General features: G+C 57.3%; 2 protein-coding genes across 6 annotated transcripts in view; one reads left to right on the top strand and one right to left on the bottom strand.

Annotated features, from left to right (window-relative positions):
- The window catches only part of CUNH1orf167 (chromosome unknown C1orf167 homolog), a 22,299-nt gene extending 12,990 nt beyond the window's left edge, over positions 1-9,309 (top strand). The window contains 8 exon segments of the mRNA XM_047082398.1: positions 1,019-1,232; positions 2,625-2,846; positions 3,550-3,808; positions 6,789-7,111; positions 7,312-7,525; positions 7,976-8,108; positions 9,098-9,173; positions 9,279-9,309. Coding sequence (XP_046938354.1) covers positions 1,019-1,232; positions 2,625-2,846; positions 3,550-3,808; positions 6,789-7,111; positions 7,312-7,525; positions 7,976-8,108; positions 9,098-9,173; positions 9,279-9,309 — 1,472 coding nt within the window.
- On the bottom strand, positions 6,574-23,163 carry MTHFR (methylenetetrahydrofolate reductase). Of its 5 annotated transcripts, none has more exons than XM_047083072.1 (12): positions 22,968-23,163; positions 19,964-20,209; positions 18,575-18,813; positions 17,708-17,818; positions 14,346-14,539; positions 13,385-13,635; positions 12,970-13,104; positions 12,574-12,754; positions 12,141-12,323; positions 11,093-11,194; positions 10,067-10,186; positions 6,574-9,742 (listed from the first exon to the last, which is right to left on the bottom strand). In XM_047083072.1, the coding sequence occupies exons 2-12, from the start codon at positions 20,194-20,196 to the stop codon at positions 9,527-9,529; spliced, it is 1,965 nt and encodes a 654-aa protein (XP_046939028.1). In that variant the 5' UTR covers positions 20,197-20,209; positions 22,968-23,163; the 3' UTR covers positions 6,574-9,526. The 5 variants fall into 5 exon arrangements, with proteins under 5 accessions (XP_046939028.1, XP_046939030.1, XP_046939025.1 ...); XM_047083074.1 differs by having other exon boundaries at positions 19,964-20,206; XM_047083069.1 differs by lacking the exon at positions 22,968-23,163 and adding an exon at positions 20,487-21,321 and having other exon boundaries at positions 19,964-20,284.

Genomic DNA, 23,163 nt, shown 5'->3' with positions numbered 1-23,163 from the left:
CAGGGCGACCCGGGATTTTGTGTCCTCCCGCACAGAGTCCGGTGATGGGACGTCCACAGAGCTCACCCGGGATGGGGAGGGGCAGAGCAGAACCTGGGGGCGTGGACACTGTGAACACTGCCCTTCCATTCCCCGGCTGTGTGGACCTTACACAAGCCACTTAACCTCTCCGAATCTCAGCTTACTTAGCTGGAAAATGGGAATCGTAGCAGCACCCTCCTCAGGGGGCAGTTGTGGGGACACTAGGAGACCATCCCTGCACAGTGTTTGGCTCAGAACCCAGCTCCTCGCGGATGTTCCATCGTCCTCGCCTCCGTCCTCATCCTCATTATCCTCACCTGGCCTTCAGGAGTCATGGGTCTGAGCACTGAGTCATGGTGCCCTCAGAGCCCAACATGGGAGGTGGGGATCATTGGGGGCCCCTTTCGAGGCTTCCCACTGCACAGATGCATCGTATCGATGGGCTGGCAGGTGGGGACCCGGTGGTTCTGGAGAACCCCTGTCCTGTTCACTGAAGACAGCTGCTGCTCCAGCCCACTTGCTGCCCCGTTATGCTGTCCCGGTGTTGTCAGACCTAGCTTTCAAAGAAAAGCTGGAAGTCTGGATTGTAACATGAATTCTCCTGATTCCTAAACATTGCCAAGAAATGAAAAACAGCGAGTCGGGTTGATCTGGTCATCACTGGACACTTGTAACCGAAGCATTTATCTATCTATCTATCTATCTATCTATCTATCTATCTGTCTATTGTTTAACCTTTATTCATTTTTGAGAGGCAGAGAGAGACACAGCATGAGCAGGGGAGGGGCAGAGAAGGAGGGAGACACAGAATCCGAAGCAGGCTCCAGGCTCCCAGCTGTCAGCACAGAGCCCGACGTGGGGCTCGAACCCACGAACCGCGAGATCATGATCTGAGCCACAGTTGGATGCTTAACCGACGGAGCCACCCAGGCGCCCCATAACCCCCAATGGTTAGGGGGCCTCCTCTGTCTGCATTTGGCTGAGGAGGGCCCCACAGTCACCAGGGGCCAGAGGGGCGAGGCTGGGATGCACACGCAGTGGCATTTCAGCCTCTCTCTGGCCACAGGGCGGCAGCTCCTGCACGAAAAGTACCAGCAGTGGGTGCAGGTCCAACTCCAGGGCCTGAGGAGGTCCGTGTTCCGGGAGTGGCGACGGGCAGCAGCTCATCGGAGACGCACAGCGGCCCCGCCGGAGCAGCCCCTGCTGCAGAGGTGGGTGGGCCTTGCTGGTAGGGGGATGAGGGTCACACCCTCTCTGGAAGAAGCAGGGAGAGAGCCCGGAAGGAGCCAAAGAGCCACGACCACCGACCTTCTATTACCTGCTTTGTTTGAGTGGTGGTGGTGGGGGAGGTGGTGGCAAGGCTTTAACTCCACCCGATGCCCTGATGAGCCCCAGGTCTCCGACTCCCGACCGGGTCAGTCCTTTGGTTTCAGAGGACACGGTAAAGATGGGGGAATTCAGCTCCTCAAACACCCACCATATCGTGTGCTCCAATACCACGTGTTGTTCAAACACAGGCAAGCTCTCCTGTATCATTGCCAAAGGAGTGAAATCTTGAACAGAGATGTTCTAGTAAGACGCCTATACGTCATTCGTGCGTATTTAAAAGCAGAGCGGGGGGCGCCTGGGTGGCTCAGTCGGTTAAGCGGCCGACTTCGGCTCAGGTCATGATCTCGCGGTCCGTGAGTTCGAGCCCCGCGTCGGGCTCTGTGCTGACAGCTCAGAGCCTGGAGCCTGTTTCAGATTCTGTGTGTCCCTCTCTCTGACCCTCCCCTGTTCATGCTCTGTCTCTCCCTATCTCAAAAATAAAGAAAACGTTAAAAAAAATTAAAAAAAAAAACAAAGCAGAGCGGGCAGATGACGCCTCTTCCCACTGTTCAGCCACAAATACCCCGACGTTCACGGTGTCCGCACACGGGCCGCCGGCCACAGACCGCCGAGCGGCTGACTCCTGGGCTTTCACCCCTGAGCAGTGGACACCGTTTTTCTGGCCCCTCCTGGAGTGGGTGCTGTGCTCCCCTCACTGACCTCCTGCCCCGGAGTGGGCTTGTGAAGGGAGACCAGGCCTGGCTGCTCCCCCGATCACACTGGGACTGACTGGGACTGGACCCCACATCCGCTGGGTTCCCACAACCTCCCGGAGAGCCCCTGCCGCCCTGAGTCAGTTGGCTCCTGCAGCAGCTCTTAAAAGCCAGCACTTTGACCTGTTACACGTGGGTCCGTGCATTTTTAATTTTTTTAGTGTTTATTTATTTATGAGACAGAGAGGGACAGACCATGAAGGGAGCAGGGGTGGGGGAGGTCAGAGAGAGGGAGACACAGAATCCAAAGCAGGCTCCAGGCTCCGAGCTGTCAGCACAGAGCCCCGACGCGGGGCTCGAACTCATGGACTGTGAGATCATGACCTGAGCCGAAGTCGGACGCCTAACCGACTGAGCCACCCAGGTGCCCCAGGGTCCGTGCGTTTTTTTAAGGTGCAGGGTTGTATGTGCAAAACCACGTATTACCTCTGACATTGTGGAGGGGATTTGCGGGTGTGATTTTGAATTGTGACTTCTGACTCTGAAAGCCCGCCGCGCCCCTCCTCTGCTCCTGTTTTGCAGCCGTTTCCAGGCCCCGTGTGGAGTTGTGAGAGACACAGGGGTGTTCCCAGCCACCAGAGCTTTTCGGGATGGCCTGAGAAGGGCCCTGGGGACCACATTTTCCATGTGGCGGGAAGCCGGAGCAGCCAAAGCCTGGGCACAGGAGCAGCACGTGGCCCGGGTCCCCGTGACCCACTGGAGAAGCCGTGAACGGGGGGGCCCGACGGACCAGCAGCTGAGGAGGTGAGTGGCTCTGGGCCGGCGCTGCAAGGCCCACCGGCTGGCGGAAGAGAGAGCAGCTCTGTGCTGGACGCGGTGGGTGCACGGGTCCCACCCACGCTGAGTCAGCAGAGCCCATGCTGCCCAGAAGCTGAGCGCCAGGTGGGTGCCCACGGCCCGCGGGCAGCCCCACACTGTGCTTCCGGCTGGGTTTGTTTTTGAGGTCTTGAGCTTGTTTGGGGCACAGGTAGAAGGTATTTGGTGGCTGGTGACGGGGCTTCGGAGGCGGGGGTCAGAGGGAGAGGTGATCCCAGCCGCTGGGGCTAATGCTGGGGTCCAGTTCCAGGCCTGCGCTTCCCAGCAGTGTGACCCCTCTTTGGGCAAGTCTCTAACTTGAAAGGTCAAAGGAAGAGAACAGGCCTGCCTTATAGACATACCGCACGCAAATGCTCAGTTCAGGGGTCAGAAACACAGCAGGTGCTCAACAGACAGTGCTCTTTCTTGTGAAGGAGGGGGAGGAGCAGTGTGGCCGCAGGACTACCCACTCTCTGTCCCCTCAACGGGGCGCTTGTCCCCGGCGCGTGATGTTCTGCAGCTTTCGGTGCCTGTTCGAACCGGATCTCCCCAGAAGAGGGATGAGGGGAGGAGCACTGGCAGGGGCTTGGCCTGGGGCAGGGGAAGGCTCCCTACAGCCCACCACAAACATGGGCTCCTGCCTCTCTCCCAGGGTCCTAGAGGCCTGGGCCCAGGCAGCAGCCAGGGCCCGTGTCCGGGGAGCCGCCATCACCCAGTTCCGGCAGGCTGCGTCCAGACGCCTCCTGTGGACCTGCTGGGCCCAGTGGCGGGCAGTGCTGCTCAGTGGGCAACTGGAACCACAGGAGGCAGAGGCCCAGGAGGCCTGCCCGGTTGACCGCAGGCAGCGGCCCGGGGTGGCCAGCAGAGGGCGCCTCCTAGCACTGATGGACCCTCCAGCCCCGTGGAAGCAGGTGAGGTAGCCTAGGTGGGGTGGGAGGTCCAAAAATGACCTGAGGGCCAGTGGCCTCACAGTCAGCTTGTTTCAGCCCAAGGTGGCAAGCGTGGCTGGATGCTTATCCGGGGGCCCACCGACCTTGGGGACAACACCCCTACCTGGTTGTGGGACAGTCTCCTGGCTCTGGAAGACTGCCATCTTTGGGCCCATCAGCCAGTGCCAGCCCGGTGCAGATCTGCCCCAGAGACAAATGCTCTGGGCACCATCTACCAGGGAGACGGGCACCTAAACTCATACATGTCACGGTGCAACCTAGATCCAGATGGGTGCAGGGGAACAGGGGCAACTAGCAAGTCCTTTTTATTCTTTATTGGAAAAATTACGCATGGTCACTACGGGGAAATCAGGAAGTATAAATGGAAAAAACCAGTTTCTTTCATAACCCTCTCCACCCGAAGATAAACCACCAGTCAGTCACTCTCCAGACCAGAAGCAGTTGGTTCTGTGGGTACCTGGCTGGCTCAGTCGGTAGAGCACGTGACTCTTGATCTCAGGGTTGTGGGTTTGAGCCCCACATTGGGTATAGAGATTACTTAAAAATAAAGAAAAAATTGGGGGGCACCTGGGTAGCTCAGTCGGTTAAGCATCCAACTCTTTTTTTTTTTTTTAATTTTTTTTTAATACTTTATTTATTTTTGAGACAGAGAGAGACAGAGCATGAACGGGGCAGGAGCAGAGAGAAAGGGAGACACAGAATCGGAAGCAGGCTCCAGGCTCTGAGCCATCAGCCCAGAGCCCGACGCGGGGCTCGAACTCACGGACCGCGAGATCGCGACCTGAGCTGAAGTCGGACGCTTAACCGACTGAGCCACCCAGGCACCCCAAGCATCCAACTCTTAATTTCGGCTCAGGTCATGATTTCACAGTTCATGAGTTTGAACCCCTCGTCTGTCTCTGTGCTGACAGCACAGAGCCTGCTTGAGATTCTTGCTTTCCCTCTCTCTTCCCCCCCCTCTCAGCCCCTCCCCAGGTCGCACATGTGTGCTGTCTCTCTCTCTCAAAAATAAAACATAAAACATTTAAAAAATAATTTTTTCAATTTTAAATATCTTTAAAAGAAAAAAAGCAGTTCTGACACTAGCAAATGGCAACAAGAGCTTGATGGCAAACAGGACTGATTCAAAGCCACAGTGAGAGCCGGGGACAAGGAATAACACAGCATAGCAGCCTTGGGACGTGTCACTGGAGGACACACAGTCCCAGAGTTACCGGCGAGACACTCAGTGTTCCTAAAAAGGAATTGGAATCATCAAGAATCCTGTTTCAGAATGCTAGGAAGCATAAAATAAATTCTAGAAAGAGTCTAAGAAAAAAGATTAAATTGTTTTTTTAAATGGAATAAGGGGCTAGCTTGGTTATTTGCAGAATCCGTGTATTCACATGTATAGGGCTCTGGTAACAGCAGATTCTGGGGTTTCAGAGTATTTTATTTCTAGATCTGTGTCACAAGACAATTTTATTTTCAGGGTGTGCTTAAGAATATTAACATTCCGGGGGTGCCAGGGTGGCTCAGTCAGTTGAGCATCCGACTCTTGGTTTTGGCTCAGATCGTGATCTCAAGGTTTGCGGGATCGGCTCCCACGTCGGGCTTTGCGCTGACAGTTTGGGGCCTGGTTGGGATTCTCTCTCCCCTTCTCTCTCTGCCCCTCTCCTGCTCACCCGCACTCTCTTCCAAAATAAATAAATAAACATTTAAAACAATTTTTTAAAATATATTAACATCCTGGGGTGCCTGGGTGGCTCAGTCGGTTAAGCGCCTGACTCTTGATTTCGGCTCAGGTCACGATCCCAGTGTCATGAGATGAGCCCCGTGTTGGACTCTGCCCTGTGCGTGGAGTCTGCTTAGGATTCTCTCTCCCCCTGACTCTCTGCCCCTCCCTAATTCGTGCGAACGTGGACGTACTCTCTCCAAATAAACACTTAAAATAAATAAATTAACTCGTTATCGTTCCATTCTTATCGGCAAAGGCAGGCGGGGATCCCGTTTGCTGGTGTAGAAACAGGCATACGGAAACCGAAAGTAAACGAGAACTAGGGTGCTTGGTTCCAGGCCTCTCCTTTCTAGCACATGAACACACGCAGCCAGGCAGCCCTCCCCCGTCGACACGAGCAGGTCTTTTGCCACCTCATGGTGCAGAGGCCTTCGGACAGCCCCTGGCCTGTAGTCGAGTAGAAGCTGGGGCTCAGGCTCTGGAGTCACACTGCTCCCGAGACAGGGGGCCTCAGACAAGTAATCTCATCTGTAAAGGCTAAGTGGGGGCGGGGAGGGGGGCAACCTGCTCACAGGCTGTGCTGGCACCGGTACGCTGTCACCAGGTGGCGGCTGTTACTGGCCTGCCCTCCGCTTGAATTTCCAGCCTCGCTGGGGAGAACGGGGAAGAGGCTGTAATGTGTACCGATGGCCATGCTACACCTTCTCCGTCTCCCCCGGGAGCCCCAGGGCCGCTCAAGAGCGGGAGGCCCTGCTTCTGGGGCAGGACAGGAAAGGATCCTGCCAGGTCGCCTGAGTGCCAGGGGGTGCAGACCCCTCGGGTTCAGGTTTTGCTCTCCGGCTGTTCCCTCAGACCCACCGCTGCAGGACGCGGCCCAGCCCAACGCGGCACCACGGCCGCGGTGGACCGAAGGAGCAGAGAGAAATGTCCTGGGCTCAGAGTAAGGAGACCTGCCCCTGGGGTCCATCATCTCGCAGGCCTGGAAATCAGCTTCCGGCAAGGTGGCAAATCCGTTCTGTGTACTTATTCTTTATTAACCTCTTCTTTCCAGGTGACAGAGAGCCTCCCCTCTGCCGTGCCTTCCAGGTCCAGCTGCAGTGGCCTGGACGCACCGGGCAGGCCCAGGGCCCGCCGCCCGGAAAACCAGGAGGGGACTGCAGCTCTGAGGCCAGTGTCCTCAAAGGCCAAGGCGTGGCCGCTGAGAGGCAGCTAGGGTAAGATCAGCTGCGCGTGCGTGCGGCAGGGCCCCGGGGCTTGTCTGAGCCACGGCCGGAGCTGGGCTCTTCCTGGCCGGCGCTCATTCCTGGAGGATCCTGGGGGATCCGTGGCGCTGCCCTTCTGCCTGGTCACGAAGGGCTCGTGATGGTCTGGGCTGTCGGGGTGCTCAGCAGGGCCTCACCCCACCAGGAGGAGATACCTGCAGCGCCGGCACCTTGAGGCCTTGCTTCGCCGGCTCCAGGGCTCCCAGCAGGCCAGGTGCCTGGCGGCAACATGGCAGCACTGGGTGGACGCTCAGGGAGAGGAGCAGCTGGCACGGACGCTGGTGAGCAGGCTCAGCCCCGCCCCCCCTTCCCAGCCTTGTGCTGATCTCTCAGCTCATCTCACCTCAACCCTAACCCCTAGAAACGAAGTCTCCCGAAGCATCTTGGTCTGCATCCGTGGGGTCAGGCGACGGGATCTGCGTTAACACACCTCGGGGGATACCCCCGTCCCCGCCCCATCACGGCCCCTCTGTCCTGTGCTGCAGGGGTGTAGGGGGAAGACGTGGCAGAGGGGCGGCGGGCCAGCTTGGGGCCTCACCACCTGTCCCCACAGCTCAGGCAGTGGCACCTGAAGCGGGCCTGGCGCGTGTGGCGGCGGCGAGTCCTGCGGCTGCGGGCGGCTCGGCGACTGCAGCAACAGGAAGGCGGCCGGGTCCTTTCCCAGGTACTGGGGGGTACCCCCCCCCCCGGCAGGACTTTCCCAACTAGGGCCACACCTGGACGTTTCTGAGCTGGGGGCCCCTTCGTTTCCCATGGAGGAGTCCGTTCCTTTGAGAAAACACAGCTTGGATTCTGATTTGGCTGCTGGCCACGTGCTCAGCCCAGTCCTACCCTGCCACTCAGCGTGGGAACAAGGCTCAGTCACAGCACAGCTGCCACTCAGCGCTAGCCCACGCTGGGTATGGGTCCCCGGGTGCCCACTCCCTCATCTGCCCCACTCAGAACACAGCTCCCCAGATCACAGATCAGAGCTGTTCTGAGCCTCTGCATTTGGCCTGGGGCAGAGCCGGCTGAGTAGCTGGGGCGGAGGGAGGGATCTCCTATTCCCTCTGGGGACAGAAGGAGCTGAGCACCGGCATTCGCCTAGCACAGACAGCACTGACCCAGGAGGGGGCCAAATAGCCTTTCCTTTCTCCTCTCTGGCTCCAGGCCTTTGAGAAGTGGTGCCAACAGCTGGCAGCCAGGGGCCGGAAGAGAGGAGCCACAAGCAGCCCGGTACCCCCCCCCGAGCAAGGCGGGCATCGGGAGCCCTGGGAGCAGGCTGGAAGCTGCTGGGGTGGACGTGGGCGGGGCAAGGGGCCCAGCCGCAGCTGTGACTTGTTCCCATGGAAAGAAAAACAGAACTGTGCCCAGCCTTCGGAAGGAAGGAACCACGTCCCACCCATCCGGGGAGTGCAGGCTCAAGCCACCAGGCACTCTCATCCCACAGCCTGGGGACAGAGCTCTGAAGGACAATAAAACACCCTCCTTGGTCCTAGCTGCTTCTCTTGCTCAGCCTCTCCTAGGGGCTGCCCCCCTGCCTCAACCAGCCACCCTGGGAAGCAAGAGGGTAGGTAACCCACGACTGTGCCTGCTTCTTCTGCCATCAGGCTGCTCTTTGGACACCCACCCCCACCCTTGCTGAGCCAGCGAAGACCAGCAGGCAGGGACGGGGATAGGGACCAGCTTCTGTGCATCCCCTGGTCACTGTCCCTGAGCAGCGGGGCTTGAGGGCTGACTCCAGGGGAGCAGGGCCAGGCAGACAGCTTTGGGAATGGCGAGGGAGTGGGGGGGGGGGGGTGGGGGAGGAAGGAGCAGAGGGGACAGAGAAGCTGGCAGGAAAAGGTCCCATCTAAAAAAATAAGCCAGGAAGAAATAAATCCTGCCCAGTGGAGCCTTATCTTTGCCCTTGACGGTAACAGGCAGGGTAGCGCTCCATGGTGGGGGTTGGGGGGAGGGAAGGCCGAGGGCTCCACCAAGTAGAAGGGTATAGATGCCTTCAACCTTTAAGAGACACTTTCCCTCTCGAGCCGCCAGAACATAGAAACGGCTCTTTCAAAAAGCAGCCTTGTGGAAAGGTGAAAGCCGGGCTGGCTCGCAGGCAGACGCTGGCAAGAAATGCCCACGCTATCACGTTTCAGGCCAAGGCCTGTCCGGAGGCCTGGGACGCGGCCAGACGGGCAGGTGGGCAGGGCAGTGGTCTGCCCCTCCCGCCCACGAGCACTTAAGTGCCCGGCGGCCAACACCTCGGAGATGAGGGTGCGGCGCCCTCGCTCTATGTCTCTTCTGCAGCACTGCCCGTGCCCGCCACCCAGGTTCGCTTTGCCATCCCCGTGGGTCCCAAGTGCAAGGTCACTGGCAGCCCCAGGCCGGCTCCCAGGGGCTGCCCTGGTTCGAGGCCTCAGTCGGCAACAACCATCCTCTCTCCTTCTCAGGGAAGATGCTGTTCCACCCGCCCCACGGTCCTCTGCAGGAGGGGGGTGCTTCTCACCAAAGGGCACTAGGCTGAGCCACAAACGCCCCGTTCCGACGTGGGGCGGACTCAGGTCCAGCCGGAGCCGGCAAGCCTCACACCAAGTCTAGCTGCCATCACCGTGTGAGGAGTGGAGGCCAGGGCTCGGGGAGAGATGAAGGAGAAGAGGGGTCCCCAGGAAAACCAGGACTGGGGAGGAGGAAGGCAGGACACGGGTGGCCTCAGGCCAAGAACATCAGGGCGCGGGATCACAGGGTCTCTGTCTCCTGCTCTGGCCCGGGTCTGTTGAGAAGCTCAAACGTGTCTTCCACCACTTGCCACAGGCAGTTGTCCAGCGGAAACTCGTTGTCTACCAGGTTGACCAGGAAGTAGTTGTCGTGGATGTACTGGATGATCATGCGGGACGGAGACTCCTCCTCGTACAGCTTGCCCCACTGCTCGATCCACAGGGCAAAGGCTTCATCCTGCACACACGGGCACGTGCGGACACACACACACACACACACACACACACGCACAGACACACACACACAGACACGGGCAAGGTTAACAGAGCCGCAGGTCAGGGCTCCACGCTCAGCGCCCCGAGGGCCTCCATGCTGCCCAACAGGACATTTCCCGGAACAGAAACGAGGCTCACTGCCAGGGTCGCCTCCCATCCCCCAGCCCAGAAATCAACACCTCGAGGCAGAGTCCACCAGCCCTGGGCTGCCGCTGCCACTGCCACTGCCACTGCCAGCCTAAGGTTTGCAAGGTGGGCAGGGCAGGCCCGCTCCCAGCATCCTTACCTTCCAGAACATGAAGCTGACAGGATCCACCACTGTAGGCTGGATGATTTCTCGCCCAGGGAAGATGCCCCAAGTGACTGCATTGGGCTGCAGCTCGGGGGCATTGGTGATGTTTTCACCCTGATGGGGGGGGGGGGGGGTGGGGGAGGGGGTCAGAACAGACCTGGGCACAGACACCTGCAGACCTTCCAGTGCCTGCGAACCCAGCTCACCCAACCCACGGGGAGTGCGCTCTGTTCCATCCCCTCCACCTGCTCCTCCCAGCTCTGCCACTCTGTGAGAGGCCACAGGCTGCTTCCTTCCTCCTCCCAGCCTCCAAGCTCCACTTCCCCCAAGTCCCATCCCCCACATCCGGTGGCTCCTGCCGGCTTACTCTGCAATCCGTCCCCTCGTGGCTGCCCAACCGGGCCTGTCTTTGCCACCGGACTACCACAGGGGCCTCTGACTCTAGTCTTCCTTGGCCCTACCATTCGCACCACCGTCCGCCCTGACTTGCCTACGACAAAACACGGAGCCAAGCGACCGCTGCTGGGAAAGGCTCCTTCCTGTGTTTAGGGGAAAACCCAGCTTCCAAGCCGGACAGTCGACATTTAGCCTGACTCTGAACCCACTCAGCGGCGTCCCCACGGGCTGTGCAGACAATGCCTTCGCACACCCTCTGCCCTTTCCCCGTGATGTCCTTGCCCTTGTCCTCAAAGAGTCCAGCCAGCCACACGGGACCCCTCTAAGCCTTCCCTGACCTCCCAGGTCAGACATCCCTCCCCTGGGTCCCAGCATCCCATACTGAACTTTATTGTTAAAAGTGCAGCTGCATTTGTAATTACCCACTGACTGGGCCCCCTCACTAGGCTGGGGGCGCTCTGAGCCGAGGGCAGGGGCCTGGCTCTGTGTACATGTATCCGTTTCCTCCGTGCCTGGCCAGGGCTCGGCGCTCGGTGCTCGCCGAGTGGAGGAGTAAGCGTGGTGCCTTCAGCCCTGGGTGTCTGGGCGTGCTGAGTGCTGTAGACACCCCGGAAGCCGGCCTACCTTCACATCCACGATGTGGTAATTAACCCGGAGCTCGTACTTCTTCAGCACCTGCAGAAGCGCCCCCACCGTCTCACGGGAAGTAAAGAACTCCAAGTAGGCCTGCGGGAGAGGGGCGGGCACCGCCACATCAGCCCCGGGCCTCGCATGACCCTGCTCCGTGTGCTGCTAAGCACACCACGTGCTCCGCGACACCGGGGGCTGGCCCTCCGGACCATCCCAGGGAGGTGCCCACGCCCACACGTGTGGCAGGACTTGAGGCACTGGGACTAGCGTGGCCGTGCGGATCGCATCATGAATCCAGGCAAGGGGGACAGGAGCAGGTATGTGAGGTGTTTCAGTCTGGACAGGTCTGAGGGACACCTGCCCCCCTCTCGCCACTAGGGAAGGTTCCACGGAGAAGCCATCTCAGAAAACGGACGGGAGGCCCAGTCTGACGAGCTGAGACATGGGAGAGAGGCCTGACTCATCCCAGCCTCCCCGCTCCCTTCACAGTAACACTGATGGCAAGGGCTTCTTGAACCCCAGCTGCCTGTCAGGGGTTGAGTGGGGGCACTATTGTCCCCATTTCTCACATGGGGAAACTAGTTCAGAGACGTTGAGCAACTTGGCCACACAGAAGGTGCAGCAGACCTGGTACTCAAATCCACATCTCTGAAATTCCAGAGCCCACGGGCTTTAGTTTATAATGTAATTTTACCTCTAGCACCCCTTTCTAGAGAAAGGTGCCAACTCAGGAGACCAGTAACAGTTCCATTTCATGAACGCTTCCCGCGTTCTTCCCACGTGCTAAGCATTTCCCATGCGTTGTCATGTTTCTGCCCCAGAATGTGACGGGATCTATCCCCATTTTGCAGAAGAGGCAGTTGAGGCTCAGAGCGGTCACGCGACCCGCCTGCCCAGGTCTGCCTGACATAGAGCATGAGCTCCTATCCGCTCTACCTCTCAGAATAAAGAGACCCCAGAGAGAAAGGCTTCTCTGTCCTCCTCTCTGGGGAACCCCTGGGTGCCGGCCGGGGTGGGGAAGCCCCATGTGTCCCTGCCACACCTTCTGGAAGACATAGCCCCCACTGGGGCCCCAGCCCACAATGGGGTCAGAGGATGGCTTCCCGTTGATGTTGGGCTGGGAGTTGATGGTGAGGATGCCCTGCCGGTTCACTCGAAGCAGCTCCTCCTTCATCAGGCTGGTCTCGGCCGCCAAGGGCTCGTCATTCCAGGGCAGGCAAGTCACCTGGGAGAGAGGGCGGGCCAGGCTGGGGCGGCATCACGCCCGGCAGCCCGCCTTCCTCCCTCTTGCGGGCTCCGCCGGTCACCAGGCACCCCAGGCGGGGACTTCCCAGCTCACCCTTCCCTTTGCTGAAGTGCTGTGTCCAGAGAGAGGTGAGGCTTAGGTAAACGGGGGGCGGCATGAGTCCCAGCCCCGAGGCCTGGCCCACAGGGAGACAGGGCAGAGGACCTAACAGGGCCCCCACGGCCCTCACCTTATAGCCATTCTGGTTGGGCTCTCCAGAGAGGTAGCAGGCAAAGACTTCAAAGACGCTTTCTTCCCCGGTCAGCTCCTCCCCCCACATCTTCAGCAGCTCCTCCCTCGGGGACTTGCTCGTCAGGTAGAAGAGGTAGTAGTCCTTCAGCTCCCCGAAGGCTGGAGAGGAGGAATTGCCCCTGGCCAGGAAGGCACCCGGAGGGCAAGGTACACTCCTGACCCAGGGCTCCTGATGGAGGGACAGGCGCCCCCACCCACCCGGGGGCATTCTTGCGGATCCTGTCCCTGACTGCTCCCCAAAAAGCATGCAGAGAAGCAGGCAAACTCCCTTCAGCTCCCTCCCAAGAAACAGGACACACTCGCACTTGCTACGGGGTCCCCAGCAGGTGCTCACCAGCGGCCGTTGGGGAACTCATCCCACTCCTGGGTGCGGTAGATGTAACTCTTTGGTCTGGAGGCCCAGAAGATGGGACGCACGTCCTCCTCCCGGCGCTTGGGGTGGGCACTGACGGCCCAGGGCAGGGGACGCCTGGGGGAGAATGGAGACAGAACGAATGAGCAACTGGCCAGAGGACGCAGGAAAGAGGGGCGCACCACTGAGCCGGATGGAGACCTCTGCTCTCACTCTGTGCATGGACTTCCCCCTGAGGCGGAACCCTAAGTGTACCGCTAGCCAGGGGAGACCTCCCTCTGGACGGCTGTGGCGGCCAGCACCACTAGGGCATGCTCATTCTGTGATTACTGACTTCTCCGCCCACCCGACCTTCCTCTGTGGCTCCTAGGCCTGAATTCGGGGCCGCCGGCTTCACCTGGGGTCCTCAATCCACATGCCCAGGCGCTTCAGCACCTCTGTGGTGGCCATCTCGCGGTTGAGGGTGTAGAAGTGAAGGCCTGGCACCAAGCCACTGGTCAGAAGCTCCTGGCACAGGCTCACAGCCTGCTCGATGCCATAGTTGCGGATGGCAGCGTCATTGTCTTTGATTGGCTCGATCACGTCCTTGATCTGCTGCGGTACCTCCAGCTTGGACAGTTTCACAAGCTGCCGAAGGGAGTGGTAGCCCTGCCCGAGACACAGGGGACTCTGGGTGCCATCTCCCAGCCCGTCTCTTCCCCGAAATACTTACTGCCCTCCCCATCCCTGCCAGGCCTCCTGGCCAACTGTCGCGTGGCACAGAGGGACTCCGGGAGGTCAGACCAGACTGTACACGTGCCCTCGCCTTGTCCTGCTTCTTCCACTCCACAGAGCATACCGGCTGCCCACGGCATTCCTGCCCTCGGTCTGAGCCAGCCCTTCCGTCCCTAGTTGTCTTTACTGATAACATAGTGGGCATCAAGGCCAGTGGTTCCCAAGCCACACTGATCATCAGCACGGCCTGTAAAACTTAAGTAACGTGAAAGTTCCCAGGCCCTACCTCAGATCTATTAAATCAGAACCTCTAGGCATGGGATTTGGAAACCTACATTTTGAAAAAGCTTTTCAGATGATTCTGATGACGGCCAAGTTTGGGAAACATTGACTTAACCAAGATTTATAATGGCAGTGATAATCCCCTTTAGTGACACTTGTCAGCAGGCCCCTCCAACAGCCCCTGTTGCTGTCTGGGAGGGTGGGAGACGAGGTAATCAAAATGGGGTGGCATTTTCCAAGGACTGGAGCATCTGTCGGAAGGGAAATCCAATGAGCATCAAAGCACTTTACCAGGAACTTGGCATTTCAATTTCACCCCAGGGCCCTGGCCTATGCTAGGACAGCCCTCCTGGGACCCTCACCTGGATAGGAAAGATTCCGGGGAGGATGGGGCAGGTAATGCCTATCTCGCTGCAAGCCTTAACAAAGTGGAAGAATGTGTCAGCCTCAAAGAAAAGCTGGGTGATGATGAAGTCGGCTCCTGCGGATACCTTCTCCTTCAAGTACTTCAGGTCGGCCTCAAAGCTCCCTGCGTCGGGGTGGCCTTTGGGGTAACCTGCCGATAGGGATGACAGTTGGGAGAGGCTGGCTCCCACCTGCTCAAGGTGAATGATGAAGAGACCAGAAAGCTGGGAACCCAGAGTTCTCTGCCTCGGGGGTTCTGGACTCGTCCCCTGCGATACTGCAGCACGAACGGGCCGAAACAGTGGGTGGCTGGGCTCGCAGTGATGTGCCTCTCACTCTGGACATGACCCTCGGTGAGAGGCAGCCTATGGCCACCCGCCAAAGAATTGTGGGGGACAGCTCCCTGAACTGCCTCACGTCCCTTGCAACCAGCCAGGCAAACCAGGCCTGCACTTTGTGGCCACAGAAAAGAGGAAGTACCACATTCAGCACGGGTCAGGCAGCATCTGGGGTCTGGGCAGTGGATTAATTGAACATCAAAATTATTCAGGGATCTAAGAGACTGAAAGTTCGAAACCATGCACACAGAGGGAAGCCTTGACTAAAGTGGGGATGTTCCACCTGAAGGAAAGAATGGACGGAATTCCGTAACTACCACCAAAAGCCCGATGGTCTGTCATACGGGGAGAAGGGATTCACCTGCATCAAGTTCCTTATCAGTCAGTCTGTCGCTTCTGATGACAGAGCCAGGATCGGTCCCAGCGAGCAGCCCCACCAGGTAACAAGCTCCTGGAGGGTGAAGCACTGGGGCTGCCGGGGAGGCTGAGGATGGGATTCGGGAGGTGGGACCACATGTCACCTAGGCTCCTCCCTAGCTCTGGAAACTGATTGCTTCCCTGAGCGGCCCTGCCTGCAGAGGATGACGGTAGGCCTTGATGAAGCTACAGCGGAGAGGGGCAGAGGGAGAGGGAGAGGAGGAGACAGAGAGAGACAGAGACAGACAGAGGGAGACAGAGACAGAGAGAACCTCAAGCATGCTCAGCGCAGAGCATGACACGGGGCTCAATCCCACGACCCCTGGGATCATGACCTGAGCCAAAACCAAGAGTCGGATGCTCAACAGACAGAGCTACCCAGGTGCCCCCATTTGCAACTTTTTATTACAGAAGTTTGAAAACTTACTACTCCCAAGTAATGAAAACAGTATAATGAACTCCCAGATCTCTAACAGGGATCAAGCCAGAGGAAAGGAATACAAATGTCATCGGGGACTGTCCAGTGAAAAGATGCCCACAGAAGAATGCCCTGCCCGTGGGTGCACAGCTTCTGGAAGCAGAATCTGGTTAGAAACTGCATGCATACTCCTGACTCTGGTCTTCTTATATTTTTATTAAAATTTTTTTTTTTTTTTTTTTTTTTTTTTTTTGCTTCTCCTCTGTCTTCTTGATGATGAGCCCCAGGTATCACCAAAGTTAAATTATGTCCTGGTGAGGGGTGCTTGGGTGGCTTGGTCGGCTAAGTGTCCGACTCTTGATTTCGGCTCGGGTCGTGATCTTAAGGCTTCTGAGCTAGACCCTGGTGTCAGTCTCTGCACTGACAGTCCGGAGCCTGCTTGAGATTCTTTCTCTCTCTCCCTCTCTGCCCCTCCCCTGCTCATGCTCTCTCTCTCTCTCTCAAAAATAAATTAAAAAATTTTTTAAAAATATATGTTAAATCTTAAAAAAAAAAATGAAGCTATCGGGAGTGCTGGCTTCCTCAGCCTCAGCCCTGGGCAGGACCCTGAGCCAGGCTGCGGAGAGCGAGCCTGCTTTGCTGTGATAAAGGCAGTTTTGTTCTGAAGAAACTGCAAGTCAAAAAGGAAGATAAAAACTCTTGTTTCAAGGGGTGAAACATGGGAGGGACTGAGCACCACAATTTCACTTTCAATAACAAGCTATTCTTCCAGCAGGAATTTCAAAAACAAGGAGATTTTCGCAGCTGAGACTAGAGCTATAAATCATCGGTATCAGCAAACACAGCACATACTTACATTTAGATTTTGCTCCATTTACTGTATTTTCTGTCACAGCCCCAATCTGCTGTTTTCCAACCCTAGGATCAGCCTTCTCGCCCACTTTATGACAGGCGAAGCACCAGACCCCTCGGCACCTGCAAGCTCACGGCTCAGCCAGTCTCCATGCACGTAATGCCTACTGCACATGTGCATGTTCCTCAATTAACTGACCCAAGGGTGGCCGGTGTGGGCAGCTAACACTTGAACAGGTGGCAATGCCCGCCATGTGCCTGACTCCTCATCAGGGCCTCCTGCACTCACCTAAACATGCCTGTTGACTGTGAAAAGTGGATACGTACATGGGGGCCTGGGACTAAACCCAAAGCCATAGGCAACAACTAGCTACCTTGAAGTCACGTGGCTTATTTTTTAAAAATCACGTCACTTTGACATGCTACTCCAGAATGTGGCTATGTTTGTTTTAATATAAAAATGATATGATTTTCCCAAAAAATGTTTCAGAAAAGTTGTCATGCTAAATGATGTGTCAAAGCAATCCCTGGACTTCTTGTATCCCTGGCACATCTGCTTCATCATACCCAAGCCCTGGTTTGAGAAGCTGAGGCCCAATCCCAGTAAGCGGGGGTAAGAGGGAAGGCCATTTCCAGCAAGTGAACCTTGCCTCTTGGCTGTAGCCCACAGAACGGACGCTGAGCTGAGCCAATGCTCTCTCCTGAGAATTCAGAACCGATACTGAGACCTGTCGGTCAGTCTGGACTATTGGCTGCACGTGATCATGTACACTTAGCAGCTGGCAGCTGGTCAGTGTGTGTAAAAGCAGACCTATCCGATCTATCGGAAGCATGGAGCAAATGTGCGGTGGGAGGCAGAGAGGGGGTCGGGGTGGGGGTGGGGGGAACTATGTGGCTCCAGACAGAATGAGGGAGGCCTTGGTTTCTGACTGCTTTCTGAGCAGGGGCCTAGTGAGGTCAGATGCCATTTCCTGACTGGGGTTCTGAGATTCCTTGCCCCCCCCCACCATCTTGATAAATATTCTTTTTGTTTAAAGAAGAAGAATAGGGCTAGGAAGCAAGGTAAGAGTGCAAAAAGGCAGAGGAGTAAAAATTCAAAGGGTGGGGCAAGACAATGAGAGCAAGGGCATTGTGTGATGCACCCCTGAGCCTCCCTCACCTGGCACAGGCTCCGGCCCACGGCGCCCTGGGATATCGGGTCCTGAACTGAGTGCTGGTGAGCATTCTGTGCCCTCTGGGCGCGTCATTCCTTCCCTCCCCTGTCCCCATGCACTGGGAAGGCCCAGCCACTCACCTGCCACACAGATGTCAAAGTAGTCTCCAAACTCGCTTCGGATGTGCCTCACCAAGTCTGCAGCATAGCTGAAGCCTCCTTCCTCCTCTTCCCACTGGTCACCCACGGGGTCTGCAGGGGTGGCAGAGGTCACAGTCACTGGGTGTCACCCACCCTCCAGACAGCCTTTTTGTTCCTTCTCCCCACCCCCCACCTGGGTCGTCAGCTCCTCAGAGGTAGAGCCTTGATTTCCTCCAGGGTGCGTGTCCCTTCCTCCCAGAGTGGCACTTGGCAAATGGTGGCCAGGAAGACTGTGGCCATCTCAGCCTGGGGCGTCGGAGACCCCGTCCCTACCCAAATCTGACTGTGTTCAGGCACCCTCACCCAACCCTACTGCTTACTCTCCCGCCCTCTTGGACCTCTTGCCTCCCGGGAGAATGTCTACTCAAGTGAGTTCTTGTGGAGGGCACGAGGCCACAGAATCCCACCCGTCCGGCTCCTCCTCCTCACACTTGGGTGGGACAACAGGTACTAGAGGCACCAGCGACGGTCTCACCCCTGGGACTAATGCCAGAACCACGCTCTTTGATTGGGCCCAGGGCCGGGTACAGCCAGCGATCGATGAAGCTGTGTGTAGCCAGGGCAGAGGGTTATCAGGCACTGGCTGCATTCCTGCCTGAACTACGCCGGGGGTCAGGAGGTCGAGAAGTGGCTCCATGTGTGTGGTACCCACAGTGCTCACTACCCACAGTGCCCATGGACACTACTGGCAGGGAGGGGACTGAGCGTGCTCAGTGTGGGACCCAGAGAAGAGTAAAGGACCGCTCCAGGGACAGAAGAGGCCTTCGAGGAAGTGAGATCCCAGATAGCAGGGTGCGGGCTCCACACCTCCCCTCAACGCCAAGATGTTCTTCAGGCCCAGCCGCTTGGCCTTGTGCAGATAGCCTGTGATCTGTTCCCGGCTCTGACAGCAGCAGGTCATGTGCAGGATGGTCTCCAAGCCACAGTAGTTCACGGCGGTGCTGGCGATCACCATGGAGGAGGTCTCCTTGTCTGAGCCGGGATCCCCTGCCGGGTGCCAGGTCACATCTACGAAGAGGGGGCCACCTGCCCCCATCCGATCAAACCTGTATGGAATTTCTTTCTGAAGAGGGGCTCCTGAGAGCACACTACCCTTCACCACCTTCCCTTGGGGCCCAGGGGTTAGGGAACCATCACACGCAGGTGGTAATCGGGCCACCTCCATTCGTCTCCTGCTGGCTTTGCTGCTTATTAGCTGTGTGATCTCAGGAAAATTACTTGATCTGTCTGAGCCCCAGTTTCTTCACTGCAAAAACGTGCGAAGAACGGTACCTACTCGTGGTAACACTATGGAAGTACTACCATAGACAGTTCCACAGCTCTTAGAAAAGTGCTTGGTACACACCGAGCACTCAGGCAGTGTGAGCTTCGATGACAATGATGACGACTGTAGAGATAACTGATGAGCAACAGTGAAACCCTTTCGTGTGAGAGCAGTACATCAGCCTTTTCAAAGCATTTGCACGCTCATTATCTCGGGTGAGCTAAGACACTTCGATGGTCAGAGGTTTGGGGAACTCTCAGAGTGGCAAACAGAGGCTCACTCTAGGAACGGGGAGAAAAGAGGGTCGGCAGACACAGGTTTCTTTCATGCTGCCTCCCGGCTGCGGTGCGGCGGCCAGCGGCCTTATGGAACAAGGCCACGGTTCCCGAAGAGCCACAGGTGTGCACGTGTGCACGAGCTGTAACAGGGTATTTAAACATCCTTGTGCCTTTAAACCTCAAAACCGTGAGAGCGACACATGGAAGATACAAATGGTAAAAAGCAGACACTTTCTTAAAAAAGGAACTGCAATTCATAACGTGCTAACGTAACTCATTTCGCGTTTCTAGATTTCAAGAGGCCTAAGTCAAATTCCTAACTTGTGGAAAACGTTCTCCAAGCCGCTGCTTTATGACTTCCTAAACTGTATTTGTGCACCAGCCCCAAGTTCCGCCAAAGAATGCGGTCTGAGAGAATGAACATTTTTAACCCGTTGTGTGCAGTGTGTGACTCTAAAAATTCCAAGTTGCTTGCAGGGACTTTTATTGACAGCCGAGAAGCTGCCGCTCAGATGATCTCCCCCCCCCCCCTCTTTTCCACCCCCTCTGGCGGCCTTCTTCTGCCGGGTCAAAGTGTGGCCCTGCCCCCAGGCTGCCGGTTTCCCTCCCCCACCCCCCTCATTCGGCCCCTATTTCCTAAGGACATCAGCGCACCTCGAGATGAGATTGACGGCTCCCTGAGCGGTCCGAGGAGGGAAGAATTCTAGGGAGAACCACTTGTCACCAGATTCCATCCTCCGCCTCATCTTCTCCCTGAGTCTGTCGTGGCGCTCGGGGTCCAGCCCCGGCGTGGAACATCTTGAACTATCTTTGGAGCTCTCGCTGCCACTGCTGCTGCCCTCCGAGCGGGACGTGGGGCCACCATCCCCTCCGGGTTCGTTCACCATGGCCGGGTTCCTGCTGCACGGGGTGGAGGGCAGGAGCGTCAAAGGGCAGGCAGCCAGGACCCGGAGTGGCAAGGTCAAGTGAGAGATGCTGCATTTCCACGCGGGAAGAAGGCTGGTGAGGGTAAGGGTGACGGTGCCCCCACCCAAGGGCTGCACACACCACAGCTATGACTGTCTACACTGCTTCACTCAAAGCTTTGCCCTCCACAGCTGCCTGACTCTAAATAAACCAGCCCCCACCCAGCACAGAAACACGCTCTTTCAGCCCGTGGATCCTCGGTGACAGCTACCTGATGGAGGGTGGCACTGAGAACCTCCCGCTGCTGGCCTCCAAAGCCCACATTCGTAGGGAGGGGCAGCGGGGCCTGGCTAGGAGGACCTTGGGTGTTGGATGGTCCATCTCCGCCAGCTCAGACCCAGAGTGGGTGGGAACGAAACAGGAGGAACCTTCCCCCAGCCAGTGTGTTTGTCTGGGCGGAGGGAGGTGTGACAAGGGAAGAGCCCAGAGCTAGAGCTGGGGCCCTGCGCAAGGGGGCGGGGGCAGGGCTTCTAGGCGAGAGAGAGAGAGAGAGAGAGAGAGAGAGAGAGAGAGAGAGAGAGAGCGCGAGCGCTGGGGCTCTAGCAGCAGAAGCTGGAAGGAGGGGGATGTTGACTGGAGGCTGCAGGGGTTAGTGGATATGAGACCAACAGACATTCAGGGTCACTGGATCACTCTCCCAAGAAGGCAGAGCTCAGCCTGGCCCTGCCTGGAATATCTCCTGTTACTTGGAACGGTTTGTGTGCTTGCAGGATGGAAGGGTGCGGGCATGACAAGGCAGCCAGATTTCTCCTGAGTTCACGCTTCTCCAAAAAAAGACGCGTCATGGCTTAGAACTTGACATTGAGTAGGTTCCACAAGGAAACAGACCCAAATTCAGTAAGGGCACGAATTTATGTTCAACTCAGAACAAAAGCTGTCCCGTCTGTGCCTGCCTTCCAGACTGTCCTCCTTACACACACCACTGAAGTCAGTTAAAGTAATTATAGTGACTGCACAGCAACCACATAGGAAGCCCTGAGCCTTGGCAACCACAGGCAGGCCAACAGAGGGCACGGCGTCATTGGCCGGTTTGGTGGGGAAAATAAGACAAATTCTTTTTTTTTTTTTTTTTTGTTTTTTTTGTTTTTTTTTTTTTAATTTTTTTTTTTCAACGTTTATTTATTTTTGGGACAGAGAGAGACAGAGCATGAACGGGGGAGGGGCAGAGAGAGAGGGAGACACAGAATCGGAAACAGGCTCCAGGCTCTGAGCCATCAGCCCAGAGCCTGACGCGGGGCTCGAACTCACGGACCGCGAGATCGTGACCTGGCTGAAGTCGGACGCTTAACCGACTGCGCCACCCAGGCGCCCCAATAAGACAAATTCTTAAAAACAAAACAGAACGCTACTCTTGCACAGCAATGTGCAAACACACACTTTTGGTAGCAAAAATCCAATGTGTGGTGACTTGGGGTCATCAGAGGAACAACCAGGCCAAGTTCATTCCTTTCAGGGATCATCCACTGCCAAGCCAGTGTTCTTAACTATTTGGGGGCTCTAGACTCCTGAGAAATTGATGAAATCCACTGCTCCTCTCCCCCGAAACACACACAAGTGCACACAACACAAGTTTGCACGTCCAAAGTCAAGGAGTCAGGACCAGAGTAAAAACACTCATACCGATGATTTTTCTCCCTAGGGATGCCCATTTTGATCCTAAAACTCGAGGTTCTCGGCAGGAATGGCCAACGTGAGTGAAGAAGGGAAGAATGTCAAGATGGGCCTAGCTGGCCTTCCTCCTGAACTCAAGAGAGTGGCTCATTAACTGTCTGCTGGAACAAAACCAGGAGAGGGGGCAGGAAGCAGAACCACCCACGAACTACCCGCTCTTTCATTTCTTTAATAAAGACTTGCAGCATTCCTAGAACGTGCCAGGCATGTGCCTTCTTTCAACCTTCTACCTCCCAGCACTACTTACCCATTTTAAGCTGGACTCCCATAGCACCCAACACAGGGCTGTAATTGTGGCTTCACGGTTTTGTCTCCTCTCCTACCCCCCCCCACCCCAGTGCCCTGAGACGAGAGCCCAATATCCTGCCTATGGCATCCCCACGATGATAAAAGCCAGCACTCAGCGCCAACAGGTCAGGCGCCGTCACTCTCTTCTCAAAATAACCCTCTGCTATTTACTGGCCACTCGCTTAATCTGTGCCAAGCACCGCGCAGTGCGCGAATGCAAAACCCACCGCTCCCAGAAGGGCCAGGGGTGGACACCTGTGCGCAGCCCGACGCAGTGGGCACCGCAGACGGCAGTGCCAGCGGCCCACAGGTGCTCAGCTGGGAGGCAGGTTTAAAAGGCTGGAGCCGGAAAAACGCCACCGGCACCCGGGTGGCTTCCAAAACCGCGAATCTAGTCACCGGGTCACTGGGTCATGGTGGGGGCGGGGACGCGGACCCAGACCCGGTCCCGAGAGTCTGGGTCACCACCCCCGTCTCAGGGCCGCCTCTTCCCCGGGGTCCCTCCGTCCAGGTCGGAGACTGCAAGGGAGTCTTCGTTTCAGGGTTGGAAGTCACTGAGGTTCGCAGCCTTTGGAGGTTACAGAGGTCCCCCGGGGGGCGTGCGCCGAAGAGCTGGAGCCCACCGCCTCGAGGGCCGGGCCGGGCGGGCCTCCGTCGCTCCCCGCCCCTCGGTGGGTGGTCCCCACTTCCCGGATATCCCTCCCTGGCGACCCCACGCCTCGCTTCCACTCACCCTCCCTTGGCGGGTGACCCAGAGCCCTCGCACCCGCCGCAGCTGCGTGACCACTGTGTGAGCGCCGGAGGACGGGCAGGGCGCGCGGGGGGCGGGGCGCGGCGCAGGTGTCAGGTTGCAGTGCAGAGGGAGGAGGGACGAGAGGGCGGAAAACATCCGTGCGGGAGACCGGAAGCTCCATCCCCAATATGGCCGC

This window comes from Lynx rufus, unplaced genomic scaffold (assembly GCF_022079265.1).
Source record: "Lynx rufus isolate CCGP_SWC_20201006 ecotype Redwood Valley unplaced genomic scaffold, mLynRuf1.p SCAF_2, whole genome shotgun sequence".
NCBI lineage: Eukaryota > Metazoa > Chordata > Mammalia > Carnivora > Felidae > Lynx > Lynx rufus.
The sequence above is the reverse complement of the archived record's forward strand: the minus strand, read 5'-3'. Positions and strand labels throughout refer to the sequence as shown.